Below are 27,010 nucleotides of genomic sequence, written 5' to 3'. Positions count from 1 at the left end.
GTAATTATATTTCTTATAATATTACTCAATATATATAATATATATTTAAAAATATTTCAAGTTAATTAATAATCATAGTTGAATGAATTAATTTAATTAACTATATGAGTTTGTCTTTAATTGCATGAAATTAAAAAAATAGTTAGATTCCAAAACTATTTTAAACTCAAAAACTTTCTATAAGTATATATATTATAAGTTATAATTTTTGTAATCTTAACCCAAAAAAAAAGTAAATAAATTTTTATTAGAAATGTATATAACAGTAATTATATTTCTTTATAATATGATATGATATTCATATTATTTAAACATAATTAATAATCTAATAATTTTTTTATTCATATATATTCATATCATCATATTAGTTATTTAACTAACTATATTTTAAATATATTATTTTGTCAATATACAATAAAGGAAATTGGTTGTCAAGATAATAGAGATGGTGAGTGCATTCCTACTGAGCCTGGGTTCGAGTCTTGATACATCAATTTTATTCAACTATTTAAATAATAAAATAATATATTAACGGGTATTGTAAGTGGGGTTCGGGGTAGGTATCTGCGAAATTTGGTTAAAAAATAATCAGGTTTAGGTAACGAGTATCCAAAATATGAATACCCGAACCCGATTCGGGTAATGAAATCACTACCCAAATCCATTCCGAACTCGTTTATTAGATACCTTAATTCGATTTAACCGGGTCGGGTACCCGCGAGTATCTTATAATAGAGTACCCGTAGACATCCCTAGCAGACATGCTGCAACTTTCATTTATATGTGTATACATTTATACATATTATTCATAATCCTTCTTATAAGCTTTGTACTTTGCTAAGCACTACCCTTGCTACTCTCCCAAATATCTATGGGAAAATTCTAAAAAAAATTACCAAATTTCCCAAAAAACGACAATATCAAACCAACTTAAAAAGGCATTTGCATTTGTCAACCTATTTTAAACATTGTGCATTTATTACAAAGTAAATAATATATTAGAGTAACAATGCGCTTGTTCTACCAAATGGAGTGATGTCTTGTAGAACATCCTAACCCCTTATTAATCTAGACCATTAAAAAGTTAGATAGAAATAGTTGACTGCCCCTTTTAGTAGTACAAAAGCTGAAACCTTCTTCTAAAGATAGGCCTCCCTACTTCTACATCAAAACACGAGTAAAAAGAAACTGAAATAATTAGACAGAGTTAATCTAACCAATTACAAGAGAAAAATCAGTAAATTAAAAAGTAAAAAATTAAACATAAATTTAAAATAAACTCATAAAATTGACAAAAAAACCAAAGAACTAAAGCACAAATATTAAACTAATCTTTTACCTTGACTGTTCAGCCAAAGTGAGTAAGGGAGACACAGATAGAAGAGAAACAAATGGCAGCATCGGCATCAGGGGAAAGAGTGGGAAGATAGAGAGGAGGTACAGACGGAGGAGAGACAGTCCGGCTCGTCAGGGGAGGAAACGAAAGCTGGTCGACGAGCAAAAGAGAGGCTCGTCAATGTCGAGAAGAGAAGAAAGAGGACGTGCAGGCGCAGGTGATGGAGAAAAATAGAGAACAAAAGAAGGTTTAAAAACTTCAAACCCTAAACCCACACTTTTATTTATTTTGACGAATACGCAAGAAGAGGAAACGGAATGAGAAAAAAACAGAGGAGGAAAAATGTTTTTTTTTTTTGTAAAATTTAATGTGATATTTAAACTTTTTAGTTTTTTATTTTTTATTATTAAAATTTTAAATTTTTATTTTAAATCAAATTTTAAATGATTAAAAATTAATGATGGTATATTTTTTATTAATTATAATATTTTTTATCTTTTTATATCACATAAAATTGACTTGATATATTATCACATTACAATATATAATAAAATGACGCATTGACGTGATGACATCAATTTTAAATAAACATAAAGTGATGAATATATTTTGATTAATGCGTTATTTGAACATAATAAAAGAAACATCACTTGAGGGGAATGGAATAGTTATTTCTCTTTTATTCTCATTTTTAAGGTAAAGTTACATTTAATTTAATGGAATAGTTATTTTTCGAAATGGCCATTCAAAGAAGAACCTGAATAACCATTACCAAGGTCCCCTTGGTAATGGTTGTTTCAAGTTTTTGAGAATAAAAAAAAAAGTTAATTGAACAAAAATATCTCTTTACAATTTCAAAAACTACCTTATAAAATAATACTAAATCTTTTTTTTTTCTTTCTTTTCCTCACTCTTTCTCTCTCTAAAGCAATTTCATTTTTTGAGCTTTCGATCATTGTCGCCTCGCTCCACTTTACAAAAATATCCATTTACAAAGAATTTTTTACTTCATTTTCACAAAGAATTTTTTACAAAGAATTTAGTTAAAATATTATTTATTTTTTTTATCACTTGATGTTGGCATGAATTATTAATATATTATAATATATGATAAAATGACATATTGATGTGACGAGGTCATTAATATACAAAAGTAAAAAATTTAGACATAAATCTCATTTCGAAAAAATTTAAACATAATTTCAGAAAAATTTTATAAATTACTATAAAAAATTAAATATTGATTTTTCTATTATATTTAATTAATGCATAAATGAAAATATATTCATCACGTTATGTTTATTTAACATTGACATCATCACGTCAATATGTCATTTTATTATATATTATAATGTGATAATATATCAAGTCAATTATATGTGATATAAAAAAGTAAATAATATTATAATTAATAAAAAGTAGACCATCATTAATTTTTAATCATTTGAAATTTGATTTAAAATAAAAATTTAAAATTTAAATAATAAAAATAAAAAATTTAAAATTTTTAAATATCACAGCAAAATTTTACAAAGAAAAAAAAAACTTTTTCCTTCCTCTGTTTTTTTCTCCTTCTGTTTCCTCTTCTTGCGTATTCATAAAAAATAATAAAAGTGCGGGTTTAGAGTTTTAAGTTTTTAAACCTTATTTTGTTCTCTATTTTTCTCCATCACTTGTGCCTGCACGTCCTCTTTCCTCTCTTCCCCACGCTGACGAGCCTCTATTTTGTTCGCCAGTTGACTTCCATTTCCTACCCTGACATGTCGAATTGTCTCTCTTCTTCCAATACCTCCTCTCTGTCTTCCCACTCTTTCCCCTGATGCCGATGCCGCCATTTGTTTCTTTTTTATCTGTGCCTTTCTTACTCACTTTGGCTAAACAATTAAGGTAAAAGATTAATTTAATATTTGTGTTTTAGTTTTTTGTTTTTTTTGTCAATTTTATGACTTTGTTTTTAATTTTTGTTTAATTTGTTACTTTTTAATTTACAGATTTTTCCCTTGTAATTTTGCTTTGATTGACTTTGTCTAATTATTTCAGTTCCAAAGTGAATCTTTTACAACATCTTACTGCACGTTTGGTATAGGGAATAACTAAGCTATTTCCAGTCTATTCCCAAGGGAATAGCTTACCTCCGTTTGGTACAGTAATGCCCCAAAGAATAGCTATTACCTAGTAATAGCTATTCTTTAAAACGGGGTAAAACTCAAGCATAACTATACCCATGTTTCTCCATGGGTTTTGCTATTTTATGACTAAAGGAATATCTTTGAATTATGATAAGATTAAAATGCCTCTTATAACTTAAAAATATTACAATCCTAGACCTATAAATATTTTTTTTCTTCTCATTTTTCCTTATTCTTTCTCTTTCTTCTCACGTTCTTTGCTCTCTCATTCTCTCTTTAAGTGGCACTTAACATCGGAGATGACATTGGTGGAGGCGGCAACGACGATGGTAGCGGCGACGACGGTAATTTCACGATCGAATATGGTCGGATAAGATTCAAACAGAGATCCAATCAGATCTGACCGCGAGAAGCACCGAATCTGGTACTTTTCGACCAAATCTCACGATTGGATCTGGCACTTCACGGTCATATCCAGCCGCGGGAAAGTACCGATCTGGCACCGTAGTGGCCAAATCCGGCTACATGGTGCCCCAAATTAGCGTTTTATTACACCGGTCGCCTTTCCAGCGACAAGCCCATGAAGAAGAAAAAAGAAAAAGGGAAAAAATAGAATAAAACAGAAAAATAATTTATAAAATTTTAAAATATTTTATATATAATTAAAACATTATTAATATTAATATGATTAAAATATTAAAATATTAATATTTTATTTATTAATTTTTTAATGAGTATAAATAAAAATATTAATATTAATATTTTAATCATAATAATATTAAATTATAAATAAAATATTATTAATTAAAATATTAAATTATACTAAAATATTGATATTTAAATTATTAATTATTAATATTTTAATTAATTATAAATTATTAATATTTAAAAAATAAAATAAAAATAATTATCTATATAATAAAAGGTATTTTTATCTTTTTATTTTCTATTCCTTTTGTATTCCAAAGTTATTGTTACCAACCAAACACTGTAATAAGTTATAATAATTATTCATACTCTATTTCATTAATCATATCAAACTATGTAATACTTATTATATTCTATTATCACCTCATTCTATTCCCACATAATAACTATTATATTCTATTTCTATCTATTCCGTGAACCAAACGTGTCATTAGAGTTTCATGTAAAAAGCTAGTTTAAGTTCTTTTCTTTGTTGAAGAGAAGAGTCATCCCACCATCGATATTACCTACACATTATTCTCATGATTAATATTTAAGACTCAATTTTTTTATACTTTATTAATATTAACCCAAAATATAGATTTTACCATTATAATTAATATATTTTTTATCTCACCATTTTAACCCTTGTTGACAAACATCTACTTTTTCTTTTATTTTATTATTACTATATATTTTTATTTATTTTTTTGTTACTCTTTCATTTTTCTTATTTATTTTTTATTAATCATTTATTTATTCCTATATCCTTTTTTCTTCTTTTCATTTTTTTCTTTTCAGATTGATCAAAATCTATTACTATAGCAATACTTTATCTAGACATTTATTTCCCATTTATATGTATTTCGACTAACTTATTTTCACATATTTGCATTAATATCTTTTCAACTAAGTTTCAAAATTTTTTATGACTTAAAATATTTAAAACACTTTCACTAATTCCTACTATTACATTTTTATTTTCATGTTCCTCTTTAAGTTTTAATTCTTTAATCCTAGAATATTATCTAAAATCTTAGAGCATTAGAATAAAATGAAGTTCACCGTATATATTACCAAGCAAACAGATCTAAATAAAAATGAGTGGGCTACATCCAAACACTAAGCTACACCAACACAAATGGCCCAGGTCACAACAAAGCCTACCAAAGAATAAGCTTTTTACGAGATTGGATCAGACTGACCCAAACTATGCCGGCTTGGCCCACGGTCTGCTCCCAAAAATGCACTGTCCGGTGCTTTGTTCAGTCACCTCCTAAACTCCAAAACGACGCCGTTGGATGGAGTAGAGAGGGATTTTGGTGAGTTACAAAACGACGTAGTTTTAAGCCCTCCAAACCCTAACTATAAAACCCACTTTTTCTTTTCTCTCCTTTATTTCCCTCTTCCATTTTCTCTCTCTACCTAGCGGCACTCTGCCCTCTCTGTAAAAAAACTTCTTTTTTCTTTTCTCCTCAAACTCCTCCCACCGACGCCGAAACTTTCTCCTTTTCTCTCTTACTCCGGCGTGCACCTTTCCCTTCTCCTTCCTGGCGTCGCTTTTCTCTCTCTTTCCTTCCTCGCTGGCACTTCTCTTCTGTCTTCTATCTTATCCTCCACCTGCAGATCTATTGGATCCCTCTTTCTCCATCGTTGCAATTCTCTTCATTCGGTACGCTTGTCTCTCTTCCTACTTCTTATAACCAAATATAAATAAAAATTTCAAGTGTCTTTCCAGTTCTTGATAATTTTTTTCGTTTTGTTTTAAAAATTTAGGATGTTCATGTCTTATGCTTATAGCAACAGAAATAGAATATGATTTACTTTATGTTAAATTTTGAATTGATTTTTACAATCCGTCTTCTCTTTTGATTTATTTTTAAAAGAGTGACATTTCTTGTATTTTTACTATCTGTCAGTTGCTTTGTAATTGTCTATATTTCTTTAAATTTATAATTCTGATGCTTGATTTGTTTTACTTTTTTATTTACTTCTTGTGCGTGGTGGTTTAATTTTTATTTTCAAATTATGCCATTGAGTGATACTTTTTTTTTCGTATAGTCGAGATTTGTTGCTTTTTAAAATAAGTTCCTTCTTGTAAGAGGAATGGCTGAATCAAGATTGGTGCTTTCCTAATTTTCTTGTGAAGATTTTCTACTTGGCTTATAGTTTAAAACATATTTTTGGCGGGTGCATATTATTCTAAGAGAGATAAAGAATGGAAACACAAAAGAGTCAACCGGAAAAACAACCATCACCTGCTTCACCAGCACCAGTGGTGGCTTCATGTAGGAAGAAAAAGAACGAGGAGGCCACCTTCCTTGAAGACTTTAAGGATCACATTGATGAGTTCATTAATGCATCAATGGATGAACACAAGACTTGCTTTAAGAAGACCATCCAAAAGGTTCTAGCCTTTATCTTCTGTGCTAATGCTGTTGTATATGGAGCTTCCTTGTTGGTTATCTACTCTATGCAAGTTGGTGTCTGACTAAAAAGATTGGTTCATTTTCAGATGTTTGGAATGTCAAAAATTGTAGCAGAAAGGAGTGCTGAATCAAAGGAAGTTGAAAGTTTTTTGCCCCTTCGAACAACAGTGACAAAATAGAGTTTCTTCCTCCTTCAATAACGAGACCAAAATTGAATGTAATTTTCCCTTGGGCCGGAGGGAAAGTGACTTTCCAATAAAAAAGTGGAAGTCAAGAAAATGTTAGACAAATATGCCTTTTCAAGTTAAATATTTAATAAAAATAAATATTTAGTAATTTTATATATTTTAATATTTAAATAATAATTATTAAAAGATTATATTAATTTTATCATATTATTATTTATTATTTTAAAGATAAGTTAAAAAGTTAAAATTTTGTATTAAAAAATATATATATTTATTTAACTTTATATTTTCATATATAAAGATAATTTTAGAAATTTACATTACATTTTTAATAAAGTGTTTACAAATCAAACTCTATAATGTAATATTCTCAGTAATCATATTCTTCATAATCATTACTTTCTCATTTTATATCAAACGTAACAAAGTTATCTCTTTAGTAATTATATTTTCAATAATCACATATTCAGTAATTATATTTCTAGCAACATATCAAAAGCAACCTTAGTATCTTAGTTCTTCTAGCTTGATAGGAAGAGCTCTTGGTGGGTTCAAGCACCGGTGGTCCATTGTTGGTATTTTTACTAGACTGAGTACATAAAAACTATTTATAATTCCTTGACAAGATTGAAATCAAAGAAATAAAAACAGTTACCAAGAGAAAAAAAAAAAAGAAATCAAATACAACTATATATCCTTTCTGATTATGGATTTTAAATAATTAAGGCAGTACCTTTATTTTTTAGGATGAATTAAGGGGAGTTATTAAGTGCATGCTTGGTTGCTTTGCAGCTATAGTTACAATCAATTAAAAATATTTTAAGACAAAAATAGAAGAATTTAGCACTAAAATATTTTTGTCAAAAAAAGTTAATCTAACAGCTCCTATATTTGTATGTTTTCATAGCTTGATCTAGTCAGATCAATTTTACTTTATGTGTGTTAAGGCTTATTTTAGTATGAATTTTTATGATTTAGTATATGCTTTCGAGTTATGAATGGAACGGCACGGTGAGAGTGGGAGTATTTTCTCTTTGATGTGAGGGCATTAGAACACAAAATTAAACTTGTTCGTAAATCCATTCATTTATTTTTTTTATTTATCACCATTAAAGACAAAATATCAATCAAGTTTGCAGCTAGCCAGACTGGGAAATTATGAGTTTGTAAAATTAACTAATTTGATTGATGGGTCCAAATCGGAATGATTTCCAGGGCACGTAGATTCTTTAGCAAGTTCATTTATCCATAAGAATACAGGCAGGACTTCTCTCTCTCTCTCTGTCTTTCTCTCTATATATATGCATAAGAATGGCAAAATAATTCATTAACAATCATCTGTGTGCTATATTCATTGCTTTTCCAATTCATTTATCCACAACTATGGCGGTTGCAAACCAGCATGGATGTCTTTGTTTGGCCATAATCTTCATCTTTGGAACTAATTTAGTCTTTCAAGCCACTTCCCGCACTCTTCCGATCCAAGATTCAGCAATGTATGAGAGGCATGAGCAATGGATGGCACAGTATGGACGAGTCTACAAGGACAGCAACGACAAGGAAAAACGTTTCAAGATTTTCAAAGAAAATGTGGCTCGTATCGACGCTTTCAACACTGCTAATGGCAAGCCTTACAAGCTTGGCATCAACCAATTTGCAGATCTTACAAACGAAGAGTTCACAGCCTCTCGGAATAGATTCAAGGGCCACATGTGTTCCAACACAGCTGCTTCCTTCAAGTATGAAAACGTCACTGCAGTACCATCTGCCATGGACTGGAGACAGAAAGGAGCTGTAACACCCGTCAAGGACCAAGGCCAATGCGGTAATTAAGTACAAATTTTTTAATTTAAGAAACAAGTAAAGCTCATTCATGTCCAAGTTCTGACTCTTTTTCGTGTAACGTCATAAAATGTAGGGTGTTGTTGGGCGTTCTCGGCTGTGGCAGCAATGGAGGGGATCAACATGATTACAACCGGTAAGCTAATCTCTCTCTCTGAGCAGGAGTTGGTTGACTGTGACACCAAGGGCGAGGATCAAGGTTGTCAAGGTGGTCTGATGGATGATGCATTCAAGTTCATCCAGAAGAATCAAGGCCTAACCACTGAAACTGATTACCCCTACAAGGGAGTTGATGGGACTTGCAATACCAACAAGGAAGCTAACCACGCAGCCAAGATAAATGGATATGAAGATGTGCCTGCGAATAGTGAGACGGTATTATTGAAGGCTGTCGCCAATCAACCAGTTTCTGTTGCTATTGATGCTGGGGGTTTCGAATTCCAGTTTTACTCGGGTGGTATATTTACAGGAGCTTGTGGAACTCAGCTAGACCATGGTGTTACCGCTGTTGGTTATGGAGTTGGCGATGATGGGACTAAATATTGGCTGGTGAAGAACTCTTGGGGCACGAGCTGGGGTGAAAAGGGGTACATCAGGATGCAGAGAGATGTTGATGCAAAGGAAGGCCTCTGCGGTATAGCAATGGAAGCTTCTTACCCTACTGCATAAAATTCATTCTGATAAGGCAATACCTGCCACTCAGACTGTAATACTATAATGTTTATCCTACTCTTTAGTTTTCTCTAGTTCGAGCTTTTGGTTGCTCATATTATCATCAAAACTCTATGTTTGGTCTCGTATACCAAAACATAGTCTAGAAAACTGCTATTGCTGTAAAGTACAAAAACGTATGAATATATATATCACCATCACTTTCTTATATTGAACTACTCTGCAAATACTTAAACATTGCTATATTGGTCAAAAGACTTGCTGGCCTGTATACTAAAACAACCATACGAAATATTCTGCATGGACATGCCTGCAAACTATGGATTGAATGAACAAAACTTCTGCTTGGCTATCACAGATTTCAGGGATTTGAAACAACTCTCGTGCATGATTGCACAAACCTGCTACTATATTCCAAAAAAATTGAAAAACTAATTTCTGTGATTTAGAATTAGTTTTGGGAAATACATCCAGATACGTAAATACTATACGAGTCAATAATTTTCAAGTAGTTTTCTAGTATTGTTATATATCGACTATTGAAAATACTGATGGATGTAACAGTAGTCGGTATTTGTTTAAGGAAAATTTAGTGGGGGTAGGGGCTCGATCTAAGACCTCCTTTGGTAAATGTAGCTTTATTTCTCCAAGGAGCAGGGGCAGAGGGCAGCTTCACTACGAACCCCAAAATTTTTAAATTTTGTATTTATTATATATTTTTTAAATGTCTTTCAAAATATATTTTTATTTAATAATTAATATCAATTATTTTTTATCTTTTTTTTATTATTATTTTTCCATTTCTATTCTATTTGTTCAAGTGTTCTTAGTTTACATAGATTTTGTTTAATTTCTACAAACTATCAATTATGTTCTTTTTTTTTTTCAGTTGCGTGAATTTTATTTTTTATAATTTTAATTTTTAAAATTAAAAAATTATTATGTAATTTTCAAATATAAGTTATAGTATTACACTCTTGACTGTTGCTTAAAATTTCATCAATGTATATTTTTTTATTAATCTTGATTGTTAAATTAATTGATCTTATTTATTTTGAGAAAAATATTACTGACCTTTTCAATATAAAATTAATAATTAATAAATTGAAATTCAGAAAACATCGTCAAACACAATTTTCTTAAAATGTTATTATAATTTTTTTTGTTATTTTTTATTTATATGTTATATAAAATTATTATCTAGTATGATTTTTTTTATTATTAGTTAAAAATTTTAAATATTTTACATGTTATGTAGTTTTAAAAATTTTTAGTTTCATCTTTGACTCCTTAAAAAAAAAAAAATTGGCTAACTCCAGGCTGCTGCGAAGGAGCTCCTCACCGCTACAAAGCAAGAGGGTTGGACCCTTGATGATGCTAAATGATAATTCTGGCCTATTGTTTCTGTTGCTCCTTTAGTAATTCCAAGACTTCAAAACTTAATTAGCAGCTTGGAAATACATTATTAAAATAATCGATCATCCATTAACAATGTTGAATCTTCTTTAAAACCCTTTCAAATGAGTGAATAAAACGTTGCTTTGACACTTGACAGCACCTACGTTTTAGTTGAAGTGAAGCCATCTGCACAGACAGAAGCGACGAGACGATGTCCTTCTGAAACTCAAAACAGTTGAGGCTAATGATTTAATTCTCAGAATGAGACAAGTTACGATTCATTAACTTATGAGAACCCTTTAGAATAAACAAATTGTCCAAATCATAATTATCTTCTCTGGCACTTTGATAGAAAAAAGTTTTTCAAGATATCCTTGCGGTATGGTATGCAATAAGAAGGCAGTTTCCCTATGTAAGTTCCAGGGGTAGCCCTGCAGTCTATGTGTATGTTCATTAATTCTAATGGCTGCCATAAGACCCAAGGGCGTAATGGTTTCCTTCGTTCTGATCTTCATCTTGGTGTCTTGGGTGTCTCAAGCCATGTCTCGTGCTCTTCAAGATGAACCAATGTACGACAGGCATGAACGATGGATGGCCCAGTATGGTCGGGTATACAAGGACAACTACGAGAAGGAAAAACGTTTCAAGATTTTCAAAGAAAACGTGGCGCGTATCGACTCTTTCAATACCGCCAATGACAAACCTTACAAGCTTGGCGTCAATCAATTTGCAGATCTTACAAACCAAGAGTTCACAGCCTCTCGGAATAGATTCAAGGGCCATGTGTTCCAACACAGCTACTTCCTTCAAGTATGAAAACGTCACTGCAGTACCATCTACCATGGACTGGAGAAAGAAAGGAGCCGTAACACCTATCAAGGACCAAGGCCAATGTGGTAAGTTAACTAATTTCTAATACAAAACAGTGAAAGCTAAATGAATTCTAAGTACTCTTCATCTAATGTCAATATATAGGATGTTGCTGGGCATTTTCTGCTGTGGCCGCAATGGAAGGGATCACTAAGCTGACAAACGGTAAGCTAATCTCCCTCTCTGAACAGGAGCTGGTCGACTGTGATACCAAGGGTGAAGATCAAGGCTGTCAAGGTGGTTTGATGGATGACGCATTTGAGTTCATCGAAAAAAATCAAGGCCTAACTACTGAAGCTATATACCCCTACAAGGGTGTAGATGGGACCTGCAATACCAACAAGGAAGCAAACCATGCAGCCAAGATCAATGGACATGAAGATGTGCCGGCCAACAGTGAGGCAGCATTACTGAAGGCTGTCGCCAATCAACCGGTTTCTGTTGCTATCGATGCTGGGGGTTTTGGATTCCAGTTTTACTCGGGTGGCATTTTTTCAGGAGCTTGTGGAACTCAGCTAGACCATGGTGTTACTGCCATTGGTTACGGAGTTGGAGATGATGGAACTAAGCATTGGCTGGTGAAAAACTCCTGGGGCACAAGCTGGGGTGAAAAAGGGTACATTAGGATGCAGAGAGATGTTGATGCAAAGGAAGGCCTCTGTGGCATAGCAATGCAAGCTTCTTATCCAACTGCATAAAGAGCAGTTTGATACACAAAATCTGCTATTATGAATACAATACACTATTCCTTCTACTTTTTAATTTGCATCAGGCTACGCTGCCCACATACCAAAACAAGTCTAGAAACTATTGTTGTTGTAATTTATACAAACTTATACAGATACCATCAAGAATTTCCTAATTTATTGGAATTCTCTGTTATGCAATTGACCACACCAATGGCTTCCTTTAAAGTTTACATGCTATTCAAAGAAACTGAGGTATACTATATTAAAAATATAAGAATATCTAAACCTGCACAGCAAGGTGATGCAATTCTCAATTTGAAAATCCTTTTGAACAAGTGAAGCTGCTAATGAGTATGAAAATGTAATAAAAGAGTGACAATAGTTATAAAAAAATATTGGAATCTGGAAAGTGACAATTTTGAGTAACATTCGACCTGTGTTTTTCTTCTTATGGTAAAAGATTAATATCTATGTAGTATTTATGTATCTCAATGTAGAACGAGGCTGACTCCAATATATAAAGTTACAGACTCAAAAGTGCAGATTGCTAGCCCTAGAATTCTACTCACCAATTCATATATATTTGAATTCAAAAGAACCCCTAAGAAGAGGATAAACAAGAAGCAAAAAGGCAACAAAATCTCAGAGGAGCTAAAGGCTCAATTAGATAAGTGTTCCAAGGTCCTTTCTGAGTTGCTTAAGCAGAGCAATTGGTTAATTCCCTGGACTGGAGTCAAGTATCTTTTTCAATTTTGACAGAAGCATTATTTCCCAAAAGCATGCATAAAGCACTAAGGAAATCTCTAGAATTATCTATTATCCTGAGACGGATGGAGATCTTTCTTTCCTTGGATAAGTGAGAGGGATGGAGATCAAGGTCACTCTACCTGTAACATGTTATATCTAGGACAAGATTTTTTTTTTCTTTCTTGCTTTCTTTTCTCAAGTTCATTGACTCATCTCTCCGGCCAAATGGTCACTGCAAATCCTTCTTTAAATGCAAATTGAAAGACATCTAGATTGTTTTCCATTTTAAGTGAAGGAAGCAAATTTGGTGTCGTAGTGGGCCAAGACAAGCAAGCTTGCAGAGCAGTACCTGATCAATAATCTCTTTGCATGTTGTAAAAAGATTCCTAAATTGGTTTTGCAGTCATCATGGATGTAGGAAATGGATGCCAAACCATGTTAAATATTATATCTTATGTGATTTATTTGTGTGCTGATCTTGATATTAAATACGTTTCTACTTAAAAATCCCAACAAAAGTAACACATCGATAAAACTCCACTATTCATACATTCAAGCAAGTTTCACAAACAACCCTTTCATAAAAGGTTGGCTAGCTCAAGCTTAAAGATCTCCACTTACTAACTTGATTGACGCAACTCAGGTCGCACAAAATCAGCATCTGGGGGCACTGAAATATCAACTGTAGGCCTCAACTGAGCACAGACTTCAATGGCTCCATGTACAGGATCTGACAGAAAGTTGCTGATCAAATCTTGGTCGATGGGAGTGCCATTGTCCACTGCCACCAGGGCCTGTTGGGTAAGGATGTAATCGAACCTAGGAGCCCATTTTCTTGATCCCAATCGTGCAGTTGTGGAGCAGTTGTCAACCATAAAGGAAACTCCACGAGCATGCATAAATGGATTCAATGAATCCACTGACTCTATCACACTTTCATTAATGATCTCAGAGTAGGAGTGCCCTTTCTTCCTCAGGATCTCAATCTGCAGTTTTAAAAACCAACAGCAAAAGATCCTTCAGACAGCATGCATGGAAACTACTTATCTGACACCCTTTAGTATTTTTATTCTGAGGACACCATAGTTACCTAAGCTTTGACCAATGAACTCTATTTTTTCCACACCATTACATCACATATAATTACTCCTTAACTTATTGCCACAATAAGGAAAAACCTAAGTTACATTGTAATTTTAAGGGTTAAATCATACCTGGGCCATCATTAATGCCAAATAAACACCAGCTGTAAATGGATATAATGGTCCTAAATCACCTGCTAGTCTTGCCCTCCGTACTTGTTCTCCAACTTTCCACATGCGTGTCTGATCAATTTTACCCATTGGGAAGGCTGGGAGCCCATCCTTTTCCTGTGAAACAATGTACAAAAGAAGTACTCCATTACAACATCAATTTTACGGAAATAAGCCTTAATGCTCTGAGAGCAAAGTTATCTATAAAATACGCACCAATATTGGGGAGTAGGAATTAGTCCAAGATAATACAACAAAGTCATACAAGATGATAGAAATGAACATACATAAAAACGCCGCCCAGCCAAGACAACACTGCGGATTTCATTCCCACAAGCTACATCTTCATAGCACTCATACAAGATATCCATGCATGGATAATATGAAGTACTATATGCAGTCTCAAATTCCTTCCGTCCCTCTTCAGAAAAAGAATTGTACACAGCCAACATGCCCTGTTCACCACAAAATAAGATGAAAGTAAGTAAAGACAGATGCATTTTCCACTAAGTAAATATGTACCTTTTCTATGTGTAACAGAGAGAGATGCAGAGAAAGAGAAAGTTTCAGATGAAAAAAAAAGCAACCTGAGTTGAAATTGTCTTTGATATAATTCCTGTTATGCATTCAACAGTATTCTTGTAAGCCAGGTCCTCACTCATTCCATTTTCTGTGTATCTTCTAAATAAGGCCTCCACAATGCCATGAACCGCACCAAGCAAAATGCCTAAAACCAATACATCCAAAAGTCAGGCATAGAAAGTTGACTGCACAAAGCAGAAAAGAACAATATAAGCTACACACCTCGTTCCCCAAAGATGTCACTCTTGTACTCCTGCTCTAAAGTAGTAGCAAATGTGAAAGGCGAACCAAGAGCAACTGACCAGCCAAGTGCAACATCAGTAGCTCGACCATCAACATCCTGAGCAGAAAAAAAAATGATCCAGTGCCTTAAACCCAGTAAAAAATGAGAATCATAGAGGGGCAGAGAGGGAGAGAGGAAGAGAAAAAGAAAGAAAATACCTGGTGGACTGCAAAACTGGAATTAATACCAGCACCATTGATCTCTTTGCCTTGAACATAGAGTCTCCTTACTGATGGACCCATTCCTTTGGGACAAACCGCAATTACGCTGATGTTTTTTGGGAAATCAAGTCCCATAGATTGCAAATGCCCAAGAAGAAAGCCATGTGAGAGACCAAGTATGCTTTTTGGTTTCATGTGTGAGAATATTTTCTCACAATTGTCAGCCTGCACAATGAGATTAAGTTTCTTATAAAGTCAAAAGAACAAGTAATAAAAGCTAGTAATTTCAACTTCAACTAATGATTTTGAAAGCATAAAATACAGATATTGTTTCAACAACCTGTGCAGCATCAGATATCAAAAGTAACACAAGATCGCTGCCAGAAATAGTTTCCCATATTTCACCCAGTGTTCCATTATCTTCAGTGAAACCAGCAGCACGAGCTTCGGCAAAAGAATGAGAACCCTTCCTAAGTCCAACCTATAGAAAATAAAGTGATCAATGCAAACAAGAAGTTGATTCAGAAACAAAACAAGACTTTATCCAAAGAAAAGAAGCAATTAAATAATCAGCTAAGACCCTAGAAAATACTACTAGTAAGCACAATGAAAAAAAAAAATACTGAAAATAAAATTGAAATGAGATCACCTTGACAACAATATCAGATTTTGCTTCTGCAAGGGAATCTCTTAAATTTTGAGCTTGAGCTGGTCCCTGAACAGAAGAAGGTTTTGAATTTGGTAAAAGTCAGTGACATTTGCAACTTTGAGCTTGGACCTTACTCGCACACCTAGTCTTCAATCTCATTAAAATATTTACCCATCAAATTAATTTTCCAGTTGTTTATCCAAAACCAGAACAACTCAAAATAAACAGAAAAAAAGGAAAAAGATACATGCTTTATCGGCCCTTGGTTGCTAATCCCTGCCCAATAGTGGCACGAGGCTAGATACGAAGAGGTTTTCAGAATTACTAGAAAATGAGAAAATTCACATGGCAATAAATGGATCAAAATTGATTAATAGAAAAGCAAAAGGTAGAAAGAATTGCAAGATTTTGAGCAGATCACTCACCTGAGAACCCCACCCAATAACGCCAATCTGTTTAATCCCCTTGAAAGCGTCAGGCAGCAGCTTGAACAAATTTCTTCCACCTTTCACAATGTACTATATCACATGGTACATACAATATTGTTTTAAACAAATGAGCAAAAAAATTAAACAAAACCCTCCAAGGCTCCAAAGAGATTGACAAAGAAGCAAGCAAAACCCATTACTATCAGAAATGAAAAGGAAATAATTTTAAAAAAAATAGTGTATGAGAAACCTCATGGTGACCAGCAAGGGAGACCTTCTCCTTGTTGAAAACAGAGGTGTGGAAGTCGAGCGATGCCGGAGGATTCATACTAGGCGTCGAAACCGAAAGCATGCGAAGAGAGGCAGAGCTTTAGCTTTAGCCGTTTAGTGATAGCCTCTGATCCCCTTCCTTGCTTGCTGCTTTTTGTGTGTACGCTTGTTTCAGTGTTGATAAAGAGCTTTTACTCGTCAATTTCTCACTGGACACTGCTATGCTCGTCACCTGACGTACCGACGACGTGGGACGCATGCCGATTGATTTTCTTTGGCTAGACGCTCCGTTTAGGATTTAAATTTGTTATTTTTTTTATTTCAAAATTCAATTTGTTATTTTTTAAAATTTTATATTAATACTATGATGCCGTCCGTAACTACGTTACAAATAAAATCACAAAAAATATTGATTACGTTAAAAGTAAATTTTAATTTGCTTCCTTTAAAAGAGTTTGTAGAGAAAATAATATTGTATTAGTCAGCTGCATAAATGTTCAGTTTTACTAATAGAGGAAAATATAAATTGGTATTAATATAAAATAATTATTTACTTTGGTTTCAATTATCAAAAATTTGCACTTATATATATGATTATAAAATAATAAAATATTAAAAAATGAGAGAGTATATAACATGTACTATTAGTAGATTAAAATAAACAGTTATACAATATAAGGTAACCGTATAATATAAAGATCCTATCAATATGAAATAGTTACTGATTTCTAATAATATATCTTTTATATATAAAATAAATGGCTAAAAGTTATCAAATTTAGTTGATTTATTTGTTCAATGATACTATGTGCTATGTATATTAAGAAATTAATACACCTGTTTTATTTTTTTATTTTGTTCAATGAATTGGATGAATATTTATTGAAATTTAAACATTCATGTATAAAAGAAATCTCTAAATACTATAGATTCAGGTTCATGCAGAATAAAAGGATATAAACAAAAAAAAATATTAAATTACAATTGATAAATATTAAATGAATCTATATTCTAAACATTAAAAATTAAAAATTATTGTTTTCAAGTATTTTTTTACTAAAATAAATAAAAATAAAAAAAACCCTTCAAATGTAAAAAAACAATACAGCTTTGACATAAGATGTAAAAAAAAATTAATTCAATTAAGAATGACAACCAATTGACCCAATTAGTTATCATATTTAAAACAGAATTTATCCAAAAAAGACGATAATCCTATCAAAAATTATTAATGTATAATAAACTATTAAAAAATAAGAAAGTATATAACCTACACTATTAATAGATTAAAATAAACAATTGTAGAATATAAGGTAACAGTATAATGTCAATATCCTATCAATATAAAATAGTCAATAATTTCTAGTATTATATGTTTTGACTTAAGAACACCTCCAACATGCTAAACCCATTGTTGCTAGCCTTAAAATCTTAGGCTTAGTAATGCTTTGTCTCCTTGCAAGATGATAAAGTTCCTAATGTGATAATTAGATCTCCTGGCAGTTTATATACTTTTCCCTTGCAATTACCTATAATTGTTAGCTGAGTGAAGAGTTAATTGTTCTTTAATTATATGCCCTCCCACCTCCACCTCTAAAAAAGAGTTAATTGATTTATTCATTCAATGATGACTGTGTGCCATTTATATTGAGAAATGAGTAAGTCTTTTTGACTTTTTTATTTTGTTCAATAAATTGGATGGATGTTTATTAAAATTTAAAAATTCATGTACAAAGAGACATCTGCATACTATAAATTTAGGTTGATACAAAATAAGATAATATAGACAAAAAATAATATTAAATTATAATTGATAAATATTAAATGAATCTATCTTATAAGCATTAAAAGTTAAAAATTATTGTTTTCAAATATTTTTTACTAAAATAAATAAAAGTAAAAAAGAAAAAAAACTCTTCAAATGTCAAAAACAATGTAGTTTTGACATAAGGTGTAAAAAAAAATAATTTAATTAAGAATGACAAATGTCAATCAATTGATCCAATCAATTATCCTACTTTAATATAATAAATTGGATGGATATTTATTGAAATTTAAACATTTAAGTATAAAAGAGATATCTATATACTATCGATTCAACTTCATATAGAATAAGAGAATATAGATAAAAAATAATATTAAATTGTAATTGATAAATATTAAATGAATCTATCTTCTAAATATTAAAAGTTATAAATTATTTGTTTTTAAGTTTTTTTATTAAAATAAATAAAAGTAAGAAAACAAAAAAAAAATCTTTCAAATGTCAAAAAGAACTTATTTTTGACATAAGGTGTGAAAAAAATTAATTCAATAAAAAACGAAAGGTCAAAAAAATAAAAAAAAAATTCTAATTGAGNTAAATGAATCTATCTTCTAAGTATTAAAAGTTAAAAAGTATTGTTTTTAAGTTTTTTTTATTAAAATAAATAAAAGTAAGAAAACAAAAAAAAAATCTTTCAAATGTCAAAAAGAACTTATTTTTGACATAAGGTGTGAAAAAAATTAATTCAATAAAAAACGAAAGGTCAAAAAAATAAAAAAAAAATTCTAATTGAGTGACACTTGTCATTTAATTAAAGACACAATTGAAACAAATTAAAAGAAATTGAAACATCCTATTTTTATATATACTAAGAGAAATAAGAAAGAGTCAAACACCTCAGAGAAATAAGGAAGAGTCAAATAGGAATGCAAAAAGCTTTATATCAATACGACGTTGTTTCCATGGGCCAAAGGTACAGAAAAAAATGAAAGGTTCTAATTGAATGACACTTGTCATTCAATTGGAGACTCAATTGAAAGAAATTGAAGGATATTGAAACATCTTACTTTTATATAAAGTTCTAATTGAATGACACTTGTCATTTAATTAAAGACTCAATTGAAACAAATAAAAAGAAATTGAAACATCATACTTTTATATATACTAAGAGAAATAAGAAAGAGTCAAACACCTCAGAGAAATAAGAAAGAGTCATATAGGAATGCAAAAAGCCTTATATCAATACGACGTTGTTTTCATGGGTCAAAGGTATATAAAAAAATGAAAGGTTCTAATTAAATGACACTTGTCATTCAATTGGAGACTCAATTGAAAGAAATTGAAACATCCTACTTTTATATATATTATAAATATCCCTTTTTCTTGTTTCACTCATTTAGTTACCATAAAGTTAATAAATTCGCATATTAACATTTTATTTAACTTTGTTAGTTTTTTGGAGATGGGAATTGTTGGAAATATGCCCTTTGAACACGAAAGACCTTCAATTCTCACACAAGTCTAGAGATGTTCATCTTCGTTATTGGTTACATTAATTGCTATAATTTAATGAGTAACAAAGTTGCTAATCTAATCCCTAATTTAGGTTTATCATAAATGGATAAAAAAGAAATCGACTTATAGCCATATTTACACCCTAAAAAATGAAAGGGATGGATCATAGTTCCTAAATTGAGAACTTTGACATTACCCCCAAAACCAGTAAGAAAATACATTCCCACGTCTTATTTTCTCAACTCAAAACAACCATAATTTTGGTCCTACAATTACATAAAACATAGGGCTAGCCCAATAACACATATAGGTAGAACTACATCACTCGTACATTCAAGCAAATTTTGCCTCAACAACCTGTATAAGTAGTTGCTCACTCAAGTTCCAAAGATTCTAGGGCTCAATTGCCAGATTGACGCAACTCTGGTCGCACAAAATCAGCATCTGGGGGCACTGAAATGTCAACTGTGGGCCTCAACTGAGCACACACTTCAATGGCACCGTGCACCGGGTCTGACAGGAAGTTGCTGATCAGATCTTGGTTGATGGGGGTGCCCTTATCAACTGCCACCAAAGCCTGTTGGGTAAGGATGTAATCGAATCGAGGGGCCCATTTCCTTGAACCCAATCGTGCTGTTGTAGAGCAGTTGTCAACCATGAACGAAACTCCACGAGCATGCATAAAAGGATTTAAAGAATCCACTGCCTCTATCACACTCTCATTGATGATCTCAGAGTATGAGTGCCCTTTCTTCCTCAAGATCTCAATCTGCAATTATTAACATCAGTGTAAAAAGATCATCAGACTAGCACATAGGGGAACTATTTTCTCAAAGAATCACCATTTTACAGAGGCACTATATATATATATTGACAATAGAGGCACTGCAATTGGCTTTGCTTGACTGAAGAAAAACATATATTAGTACTACATAATTACATTATCACAATAAGTTGTTGTTTAAAGTACTTACATACTTGTCAGAAATTGAGAGATTTGTTGTTTCAAATTTCAATTATAAAAATCACAATAATTTAGAGAATAACCTCTGTTTGCTGTAAGCATCATACCTGTGCCATCATCAAGGCCACATAGACACCAGCTGTAAATGGATATAATGGCCCTAGATCACCTGCTGGTCGTGACTTTCGGACTCGCTCACCAACTTTCCACATACGAGTTTGATCAATTTTCCCCATCGGAAAAGCTGGTAGACCATCCTTTTCCTGTAAAACAATCAGACACAAAATCAAACTTCATGGTCTAAAGTGCAAAAAAACCCATTTTCGTTACAACTTACAAGTTGGAAACATGATAGAGATACTTACATAAAAGCGTTGCCCAGCCAAGACAACACTGCGGATTTCGCTTCCACTGGCTACATCTTCATAGCACTCATACAGTATATCCATGCATGGATAATATGAGGCACTATAGGCCGCCTCAAATTCCTTTTTGCCCTCTTCAGAAAACGAATTGTACACAGACAACATGCCCTGTTATAGGAAAAAATAGAATAAAGTAAATAAATACATACAAGTCTACTCAATAGGTGTAAGTGAGTCAACAGGAAGAAAGAGAGACAAGAAGAGAAGAAATAGAAGATGAGGAAAAAGAAGAGGTTTGAGACGTTATACAGAGAAAGGCAACCTGAGTTGAGATGGTCTTTGACATAATTCCTGTAACGCATTCAACAGTGTTTTTGTAAGCAAGATCCTCACTCATTCCATTTTCCGTGTATCTTCTAAATAAACACTCCACAAGTCCATGAACCGCACCGAGTAGAATGCCTAGAAATCATACATAAGAATGGTCCAGCAAGTTAGTTCACTTTCAAGGAAAAAAGATTAAGAAAAAGCATAGCTAGTTGACTGCAGAAGGAGAATTAAGAGCATGATAAGCCACTTACCCCGCTCCCCAAAAATGTCACTCTTGTACTCCTGCTCTAGAGTAGTAGCAAAAGTGAAAGGAGACCCAAGGGCAACTGACCACCCCAAGGCAACATCAGTAGCTCTACCATCAACATCCTATGCACAAAGAATTTACTCAGTGCATTAACAATAAACCAAGAAAGGTGAGGACTTTCAGAATAGAAAGATGCAGGACAAGAAAAACATACCTGATGAACTCCAAAACTGGAATTGATTCCAGCACCATTGATCTCTTTGCCTTGAACATAAAGTCTCCTCACAGATGGACCCATTCCTTTGGGGCACACAGCAATTACACTAATGTTCTTTGGGAAATCAAGTCCCTTTGACTGCAAATGTCCAAGAAGAAAGCCATGGGAAAGCCCAAGGATGCTATTCGGTTTCATGTGGGAGAATATCTTCTCATGACTGTCCGCCTGCAAAATGATATAAAATTTAATTCTTTGTGCATGAAAAAGAATACCTACTAAAGCCAATGATAACTACTTTATCTCATTAGCAGATTAGCAGAAAACCAAGTGATATATTCAACAACCTGTGCAGCGTCAGAAATCAACAGTAACACAAGATCACTTCCAGAAATAGTTTCCCATATGTCACCCAAAGTGCCATTCTCTTCTGAGAAGCCAGCAGCTCGAGCTTCAGCAAACGAACGAGAACCCTTCCTAAGTCCAATCTGATTTTTTTTTTTTAAAAGGAACAAATTAAGCAGAAAAAAATAAGTCAGTTGCAACAACACCAGCCCTCCACACCACATAAACAGTGTATTGATTGGTTAAGAATAACAATGAAAATAAATTAAAAGAGATTACCTTGACAACAATATCAGATTTTGCTTCAGCAAGAGAATCCCTCAAATTTTGAGCTTGAGCAGGCCCCTAAAAGAAGATTGTTTGGAGTTAGTAATCATGAGTAGAATTTGAATTCACGTACTTCATGCATCCGAGAGTAGAGTGAGGCTAAGATACAGGAACGGAGTTTATTTTCTAAGTCGACATTATTAAAAAATAATTAAATCCAGCCACCCATATTACATATTGTCCAAACCAGCAAGGCGGTAAGATTACAACAATAGGTTTCTGTGGATAATGATAATAGATTTGTCCTTTCATATATCTGTATGAATTTACTGAGCAAAAAAAAATCTGTATAAACTTAGTTTCCGTATACCAGATTCCTCCATTATTAGCTACAACTAATTATAAGGAACCTAATTCATTAATAAAAAGAATTTCCTTCTTTAATTGAGTGAAGGTGCAAAGTATTACTATATCATTTTCTAATATGAATATCGTCTTTCGTCGCCGGTAAATTAGATTCGGTAAAGCATAATGCCCATATATTCTGAAATAAAAATTACAAAACCAACCGAGTATGGAAGATATAAAAAATATATAAATAATCCAAACAAAGCTTACTAAGACGAATTAAATCCATTAAAAAAGTTAAGTAAACTTTTGCTTGGTGAGTTTGCAGAAAAATCACCTGTGAACCCCAACCAATAACACCAATCTGCTTAATTCCTTTGAAAGCATCGGGCAGCAACTTGAACAAATCCCTTCCTCCTCTCACAATGTACTAAGTTTTAACACACAAAACCCAAATCAATAAGCAAGAAACAAACCCTAAGAAATTATCAGAAACGAAAAAACAGAAAATAAATAAAATCCACCTCGTCGTGACCGGCAAGAGAGATTTTCTCCTTCTTGAAGACGGAGGTCTCGAAATCCAGAGAAGTCAGAGGCTTAACAGCAGGAACGGAGACCATCCTTGAGGCGAGAGCCGAGCCGCAGCCGTTACGGGAAGTGAGTCTGGTAGCTCTGAGAGAACTCAAGGATTTGGAAGTAGAGGACAAGAAGCCAAGAGTAGAAGGGGTAGCTAAGGTTTTGTGCGTTTTGGAGGAAGAATTAGGAGAGGGGATAGTGGAGATGGAGGGAGAGAAGGAAGTAGCCGCCGCCATAGCAGAAGCAGATATTCAACTTTCAAGGGTAAGGGCGAAGGGGGGAGGCGAGGCTAGCAAATGAAAGAGAGGGCGAGGCATTCTCTCACGGGAGCCTTTTATACTACAAATCAGCTTCCAGGTGGGCCTGCCCTGCAATTGTTGGCCTTAGCAAGCACCGGGTGCACAATGCGCCACAAAGAACGTGTATTTCATTTGCATTGAATTTCAACTATACGTGTCATTTGTCAGTTACTCTGTGCCCTGGCTAGTCCCTCCCAGAATACAATTACCAACCATATCTTTGCATTTCTTCAGCCAGTTCTTCTGGTTTTGCTCATTTGTATTTTTTCTTTATTTTCTGAACCCAAAATCATCAGGGATTCATGAATCATGATATATCATAAAAAATAATAGGGATGTTCTCACACAATCATGAGTAAACTTGCACGAATATTAAAACGATCACGTGAATCATCCATAGTGCACAAAATAGGTAAATAAAATAATATTCAAAAGCATAACATTGATTAGCTATGAAAAATCTAAACACTTGGAAAAAATTTCTAGCAAACATCGAATCAATTAACAATTAAATAAATAATAATATATCACACCCGCATTGCATACGGGTTAAGATACTTAAAACTATAAATCTAGTACAGAAACAGAATAAATCCATCAAACCCAATACAAAATTTATGGTCTAATAATCTAAACACACAAGATTTATATTTTCTGACCTTTTTCTAACACCGATATAATTTTTATGATGCGGAATTATAATTTTTAATTTTAATAACAATAATTGTTACTTAAATAAACAATAAATATATATCATAATAAATTATAGGTAAAATATAATAATTTATTCGAGTGATTCATCTCTAAAATGATTTATGTTTTTTATAAATAAAATTTATTATTAAATAATTTTATTGACCAATTAAGTGATAACTCTTACCTCTACGTGTCAATAAACTTAGATCCATTTGGCTTAATTCATATTCCAGCGAGATTTAAGCATAAGATTAATTTGGACTATTGCATTTCATGGCCATGGGAATATTTGGCCCACGATTACATCTTTGATATTTCCCTTAATGAGAATCTATTACATATTTAAAACGAAGTCTTAAAGAGACTTTTTTATTTTGCCACGTATAAACTTAAAGAGTAGTCACACCAAATTTTCAACAAAGGGGGTGGGTTTTTAATGACTATAACAGGTTTCGATTAGTAATGATACTGTAGTGACTTAATAATAAGCTTCAATCAACTCTTATGGAATAAACATTAATATTTTAATAGGTAAATAAATATTATCACATTAATTCTACTAAATTATTTTCAACAATTACCTTATAAATAAATAAAAAAAAAACCGTGACTCATCTCATAGCCTAACTAATATTGTCAAGTTATTACTCAATCATTCGTGAATTACTACTTTACTCTTGCTATGAATATATGTGTGAATATTTGTTATGCTACAATTCAAGATTTCAGACCAGACAATCTACATAAGCCAAACAGCTCAACCAGCTAGACACAATAATGTAATTTGATTTAAATTCTTGTATTTAATTATGTATATCTAGATTTGAAAATAGATTAAGATTAAGATTTAATCTATCCAAATTAAATCTCTTAGCATTATATTTATCTTATAAATTCTATCTAGATTAAGGATTATTAGTCTATAAATAAGCCTTTCACTTTATTTGTAAATATACACTGTCGAATAAAATGTTTTTACTACTTTTAAATATTTTTTTTCATAATTGTTCTTTCAAGTTATATTTCATAATATGTTATCAACACGATTATTTAATTTTTCAAGTTTTGATATTATTTAGTTTTCATAATCTCTAGACTTCAAAAAGAGTTCAATGGTTGATCTTTGATTTTTGGTTTTAACAAATCAAATAAATGGCTTGATATCTCTTTGGCGTTTTAATTCCTTGAAAATCAGTCTTAATGTAAATTTTGCAATCATGTAATATTTATCATATATTTTTCCATTGATTTATTAAATTAGGTTGAGCTTGAAAATATATATAATTATATATGATATCTTTGTTCTAATTTTAGAATATGATTTTCTTAATATATGTTTTTTTTTGTTGAATTTCAGTTACAATTTTGCTCAACATATGTAAATCTATTTTTGATACTATAAGATTTTACATAAGACATTTTGAATTGAACATATGGAATTAACTTTGTATGATATCTATTTTTGTAACAAATAGAAAATACTATACTTTGGGTAATCTAAAAAACCTCTTGTTTTGGATTTTATGTCTTTTTACAGTTGAGCAAAACAACGAGCTATTAATGAAAAATCTTAAACTTCGTCCATTCCCTAAAGTGAATGCAACATAATTTAATAACTATGGTCAATGACATCGAAAAGATCACCATAATAATTGCAATCATGGTAATTACACTAATCACTATTACAATAATACATTTACCTACTAAAAATGGATGAATATCTTTACTCATAAGAGGTGGATGGATACTTTTACCCACTAGAGATGGATGAAGGATGGATACATTTACCCATCAAAGATAGATAAATGCGTTTACCCACCAGAAGTTGATGGATACCTTTACCCACCAGAGATGGATGAATACCTTCATCCACTAGAGGTGGATGGATACTTTTATACACCAGAGGTTGATGGATACCCTTATTTATCAGAGGTGAATGGATTCTTTTACTCATCAGAGATAGATGGAAACTTTTACCCATCAAAAGTAAATGGATACTTTACCCACAAAAGATGAATGAGTAGTGAAAATATATATAAAAAAAATACAAAAGTGGACAAATCATCGATGTGGCATGAAAGGCCACTGGTCGTATACTTGTTGTACGTTGAAACATCTTGTTGAATTTTATCAAATATTACTGAAAGGTAAAAGAAAAAAATATTGAAACAAATTTTGTTCAAATTGATTTTAACCATGACCAAGTTAATATAACATATCTATATATTACTATTTTTCTTGTCTACTCTAAAGGAGGAATTAATCATGTGATTGGTGATTAAAATATACAATAATGAAATTTCTTAAATAATTTGTTAGCATGTTTTAGTATAATTTTATCATGAATATGTTTCTATATGTGCTCATTATAATTAAATAATATATTTTTATTATGTGTTTTAATACTAAATTATATATCTAATGTTATTTTATGCTAACTTACAAGTTTCTTACTATATATATATA

The 27,010-nt window shown here is 32.0% G+C and overlaps 4 protein-coding genes and 1 pseudogene across 5 annotated transcripts; 3 read left to right on the top strand and 2 right to left on the bottom strand.

Annotated features, from left to right (window-relative positions):
- Positions 5,550-6,871, top strand: LOC18612038. 2 transcript variants are annotated; one of them, XM_007048613.2, is made up of 3 exons: positions 5,550-5,824; positions 6,360-6,559; positions 6,668-6,871. In XM_007048613.2, the coding sequence occupies exons 2-3, from the start codon at positions 6,371-6,373 to the stop codon at positions 6,758-6,760; spliced, it is 282 nt and encodes a 93-aa protein (XP_007048675.2). In that variant the 5' UTR covers positions 5,550-5,824; positions 6,360-6,370; the 3' UTR covers positions 6,761-6,871. The 2 variants fall into 2 exon arrangements, with proteins under 2 accessions (XP_007048675.2, XP_017975675.1); XM_018120186.1 differs by having other exon boundaries at positions 5,557-5,824; positions 6,302-6,559.
- LOC18612037 (senescence-specific cysteine protease SAG39) lies at positions 7,142-9,474 on the top strand. The gene is made up of 2 exons (XM_007048612.2): positions 7,142-8,594; positions 8,688-9,474. Exons 1-2 carry the CDS (start codon positions 8,153-8,155, stop codon positions 9,278-9,280), a joined length of 1,035 nt encoding a protein of 344 aa, XP_007048674.2. The 5' UTR covers positions 7,142-8,152; the 3' UTR covers positions 9,281-9,474.
- On the top strand, positions 11,028-12,402 carry LOC18612036 (annotated as a pseudogene).
- Positions 13,424-16,873, bottom strand: LOC18612035 (ketol-acid reductoisomerase, chloroplastic). Its single transcript, XM_007048610.2, has 10 exons — positions 16,594-16,873; positions 16,341-16,433; positions 15,916-15,981; positions 15,607-15,747; positions 15,264-15,491; positions 15,045-15,162; positions 14,828-14,967; positions 14,528-14,695; positions 14,202-14,357; positions 13,424-13,973 (listed from the first exon to the last, which is right to left on the bottom strand). The coding sequence occupies exons 1-10, from the start codon at positions 16,693-16,695 to the stop codon at positions 13,608-13,610; spliced, it is 1,578 nt and encodes a 525-aa protein (XP_007048672.2). The 5' UTR covers positions 16,696-16,873; the 3' UTR covers positions 13,424-13,607.
- LOC18612034 (ketol-acid reductoisomerase, chloroplastic) lies at positions 20,046-23,872 on the bottom strand. Its single transcript, XM_007048609.2, has 10 exons — positions 23,498-23,872; positions 23,311-23,403; positions 22,638-22,703; positions 22,361-22,501; positions 22,014-22,241; positions 21,804-21,921; positions 21,545-21,684; positions 21,223-21,390; positions 20,965-21,120; positions 20,046-20,662 (listed from the first exon to the last, which is right to left on the bottom strand). The coding sequence occupies exons 1-10, from the start codon at positions 23,783-23,785 to the stop codon at positions 20,294-20,296; spliced, it is 1,767 nt and encodes a 588-aa protein (XP_007048671.2). The 5' UTR covers positions 23,786-23,872; the 3' UTR covers positions 20,046-20,293.

Source organism: Theobroma cacao, chromosome 1 (assembly GCF_000208745.1).
Source record: "Theobroma cacao cultivar B97-61/B2 chromosome 1, Criollo_cocoa_genome_V2, whole genome shotgun sequence".
NCBI lineage: Eukaryota > Viridiplantae > Streptophyta > Magnoliopsida > Malvales > Malvaceae > Theobroma > Theobroma cacao.
This window is presented reverse-complemented; position numbering and strand designations above follow the sequence as displayed.

Bases quoted from the DNA above. Each gene is read 5' to 3' on its own strand.
- LOC18612038 (XM_007048613.2), top strand. From the start codon at position 6,371: ATGGAAACACAAAAGAGTCAACCGGAAAAACAACCATCACCTGCTTCA. The intron at 6,560-6,667 runs GTTCTAGCCTTT...GTTCATTTTCAG, and splicing joins TTAAGAAGACCATCCAAAAG to ATGTTTGGAATGTCAAAAAT.
- LOC18612034 (XM_007048609.2), bottom strand. From the start codon at position 23,785: ATGGCGGCGGCTACTTCCTTCTCTCCCTCCATCTCCACTATCCCCTCT. The intron at 23,404-23,497 runs GTGGATTTTATT...GTTAAAACTTAG, and splicing joins CTCTTGCCGGTCACGACGAG to TACATTGTGAGAGGAGGAAG. The intron at 21,121-21,222 runs GTAAGTATCTCT...ATTGTTTTACAG, and splicing joins TGGCTGGGCAACGCTTTTAT to GAAAAGGATGGTCTACCAGC.
- LOC18612037 (XM_007048612.2), top strand. From the start codon at position 8,153: ATGGCGGTTGCAAACCAGCATGGATGTCTTTGTTTGGCCATAATCTTC. The intron at 8,595-8,687 runs GTAATTAAGTAC...CATAAAATGTAG, and splicing joins CAAGGACCAAGGCCAATGCG to GGTGTTGTTGGGCGTTCTCG.
- LOC18612035 (XM_007048610.2), bottom strand. From the start codon at position 16,695: ATGCTTTCGGTTTCGACGCCTAGTATGAATCCTCCGGCATCGCTCGAC. The intron at 16,434-16,593 runs GTTTCTCATACA...CATGTGATATAG, and splicing joins CCCTTGCTGGTCACCATGAG to TACATTGTGAAAGGTGGAAG. The intron at 14,358-14,527 runs GTATGTTCATTT...ATTGTTTCACAG, and splicing joins TGGCTGGGCGGCGTTTTTAT to GAAAAGGATGGGCTCCCAGC.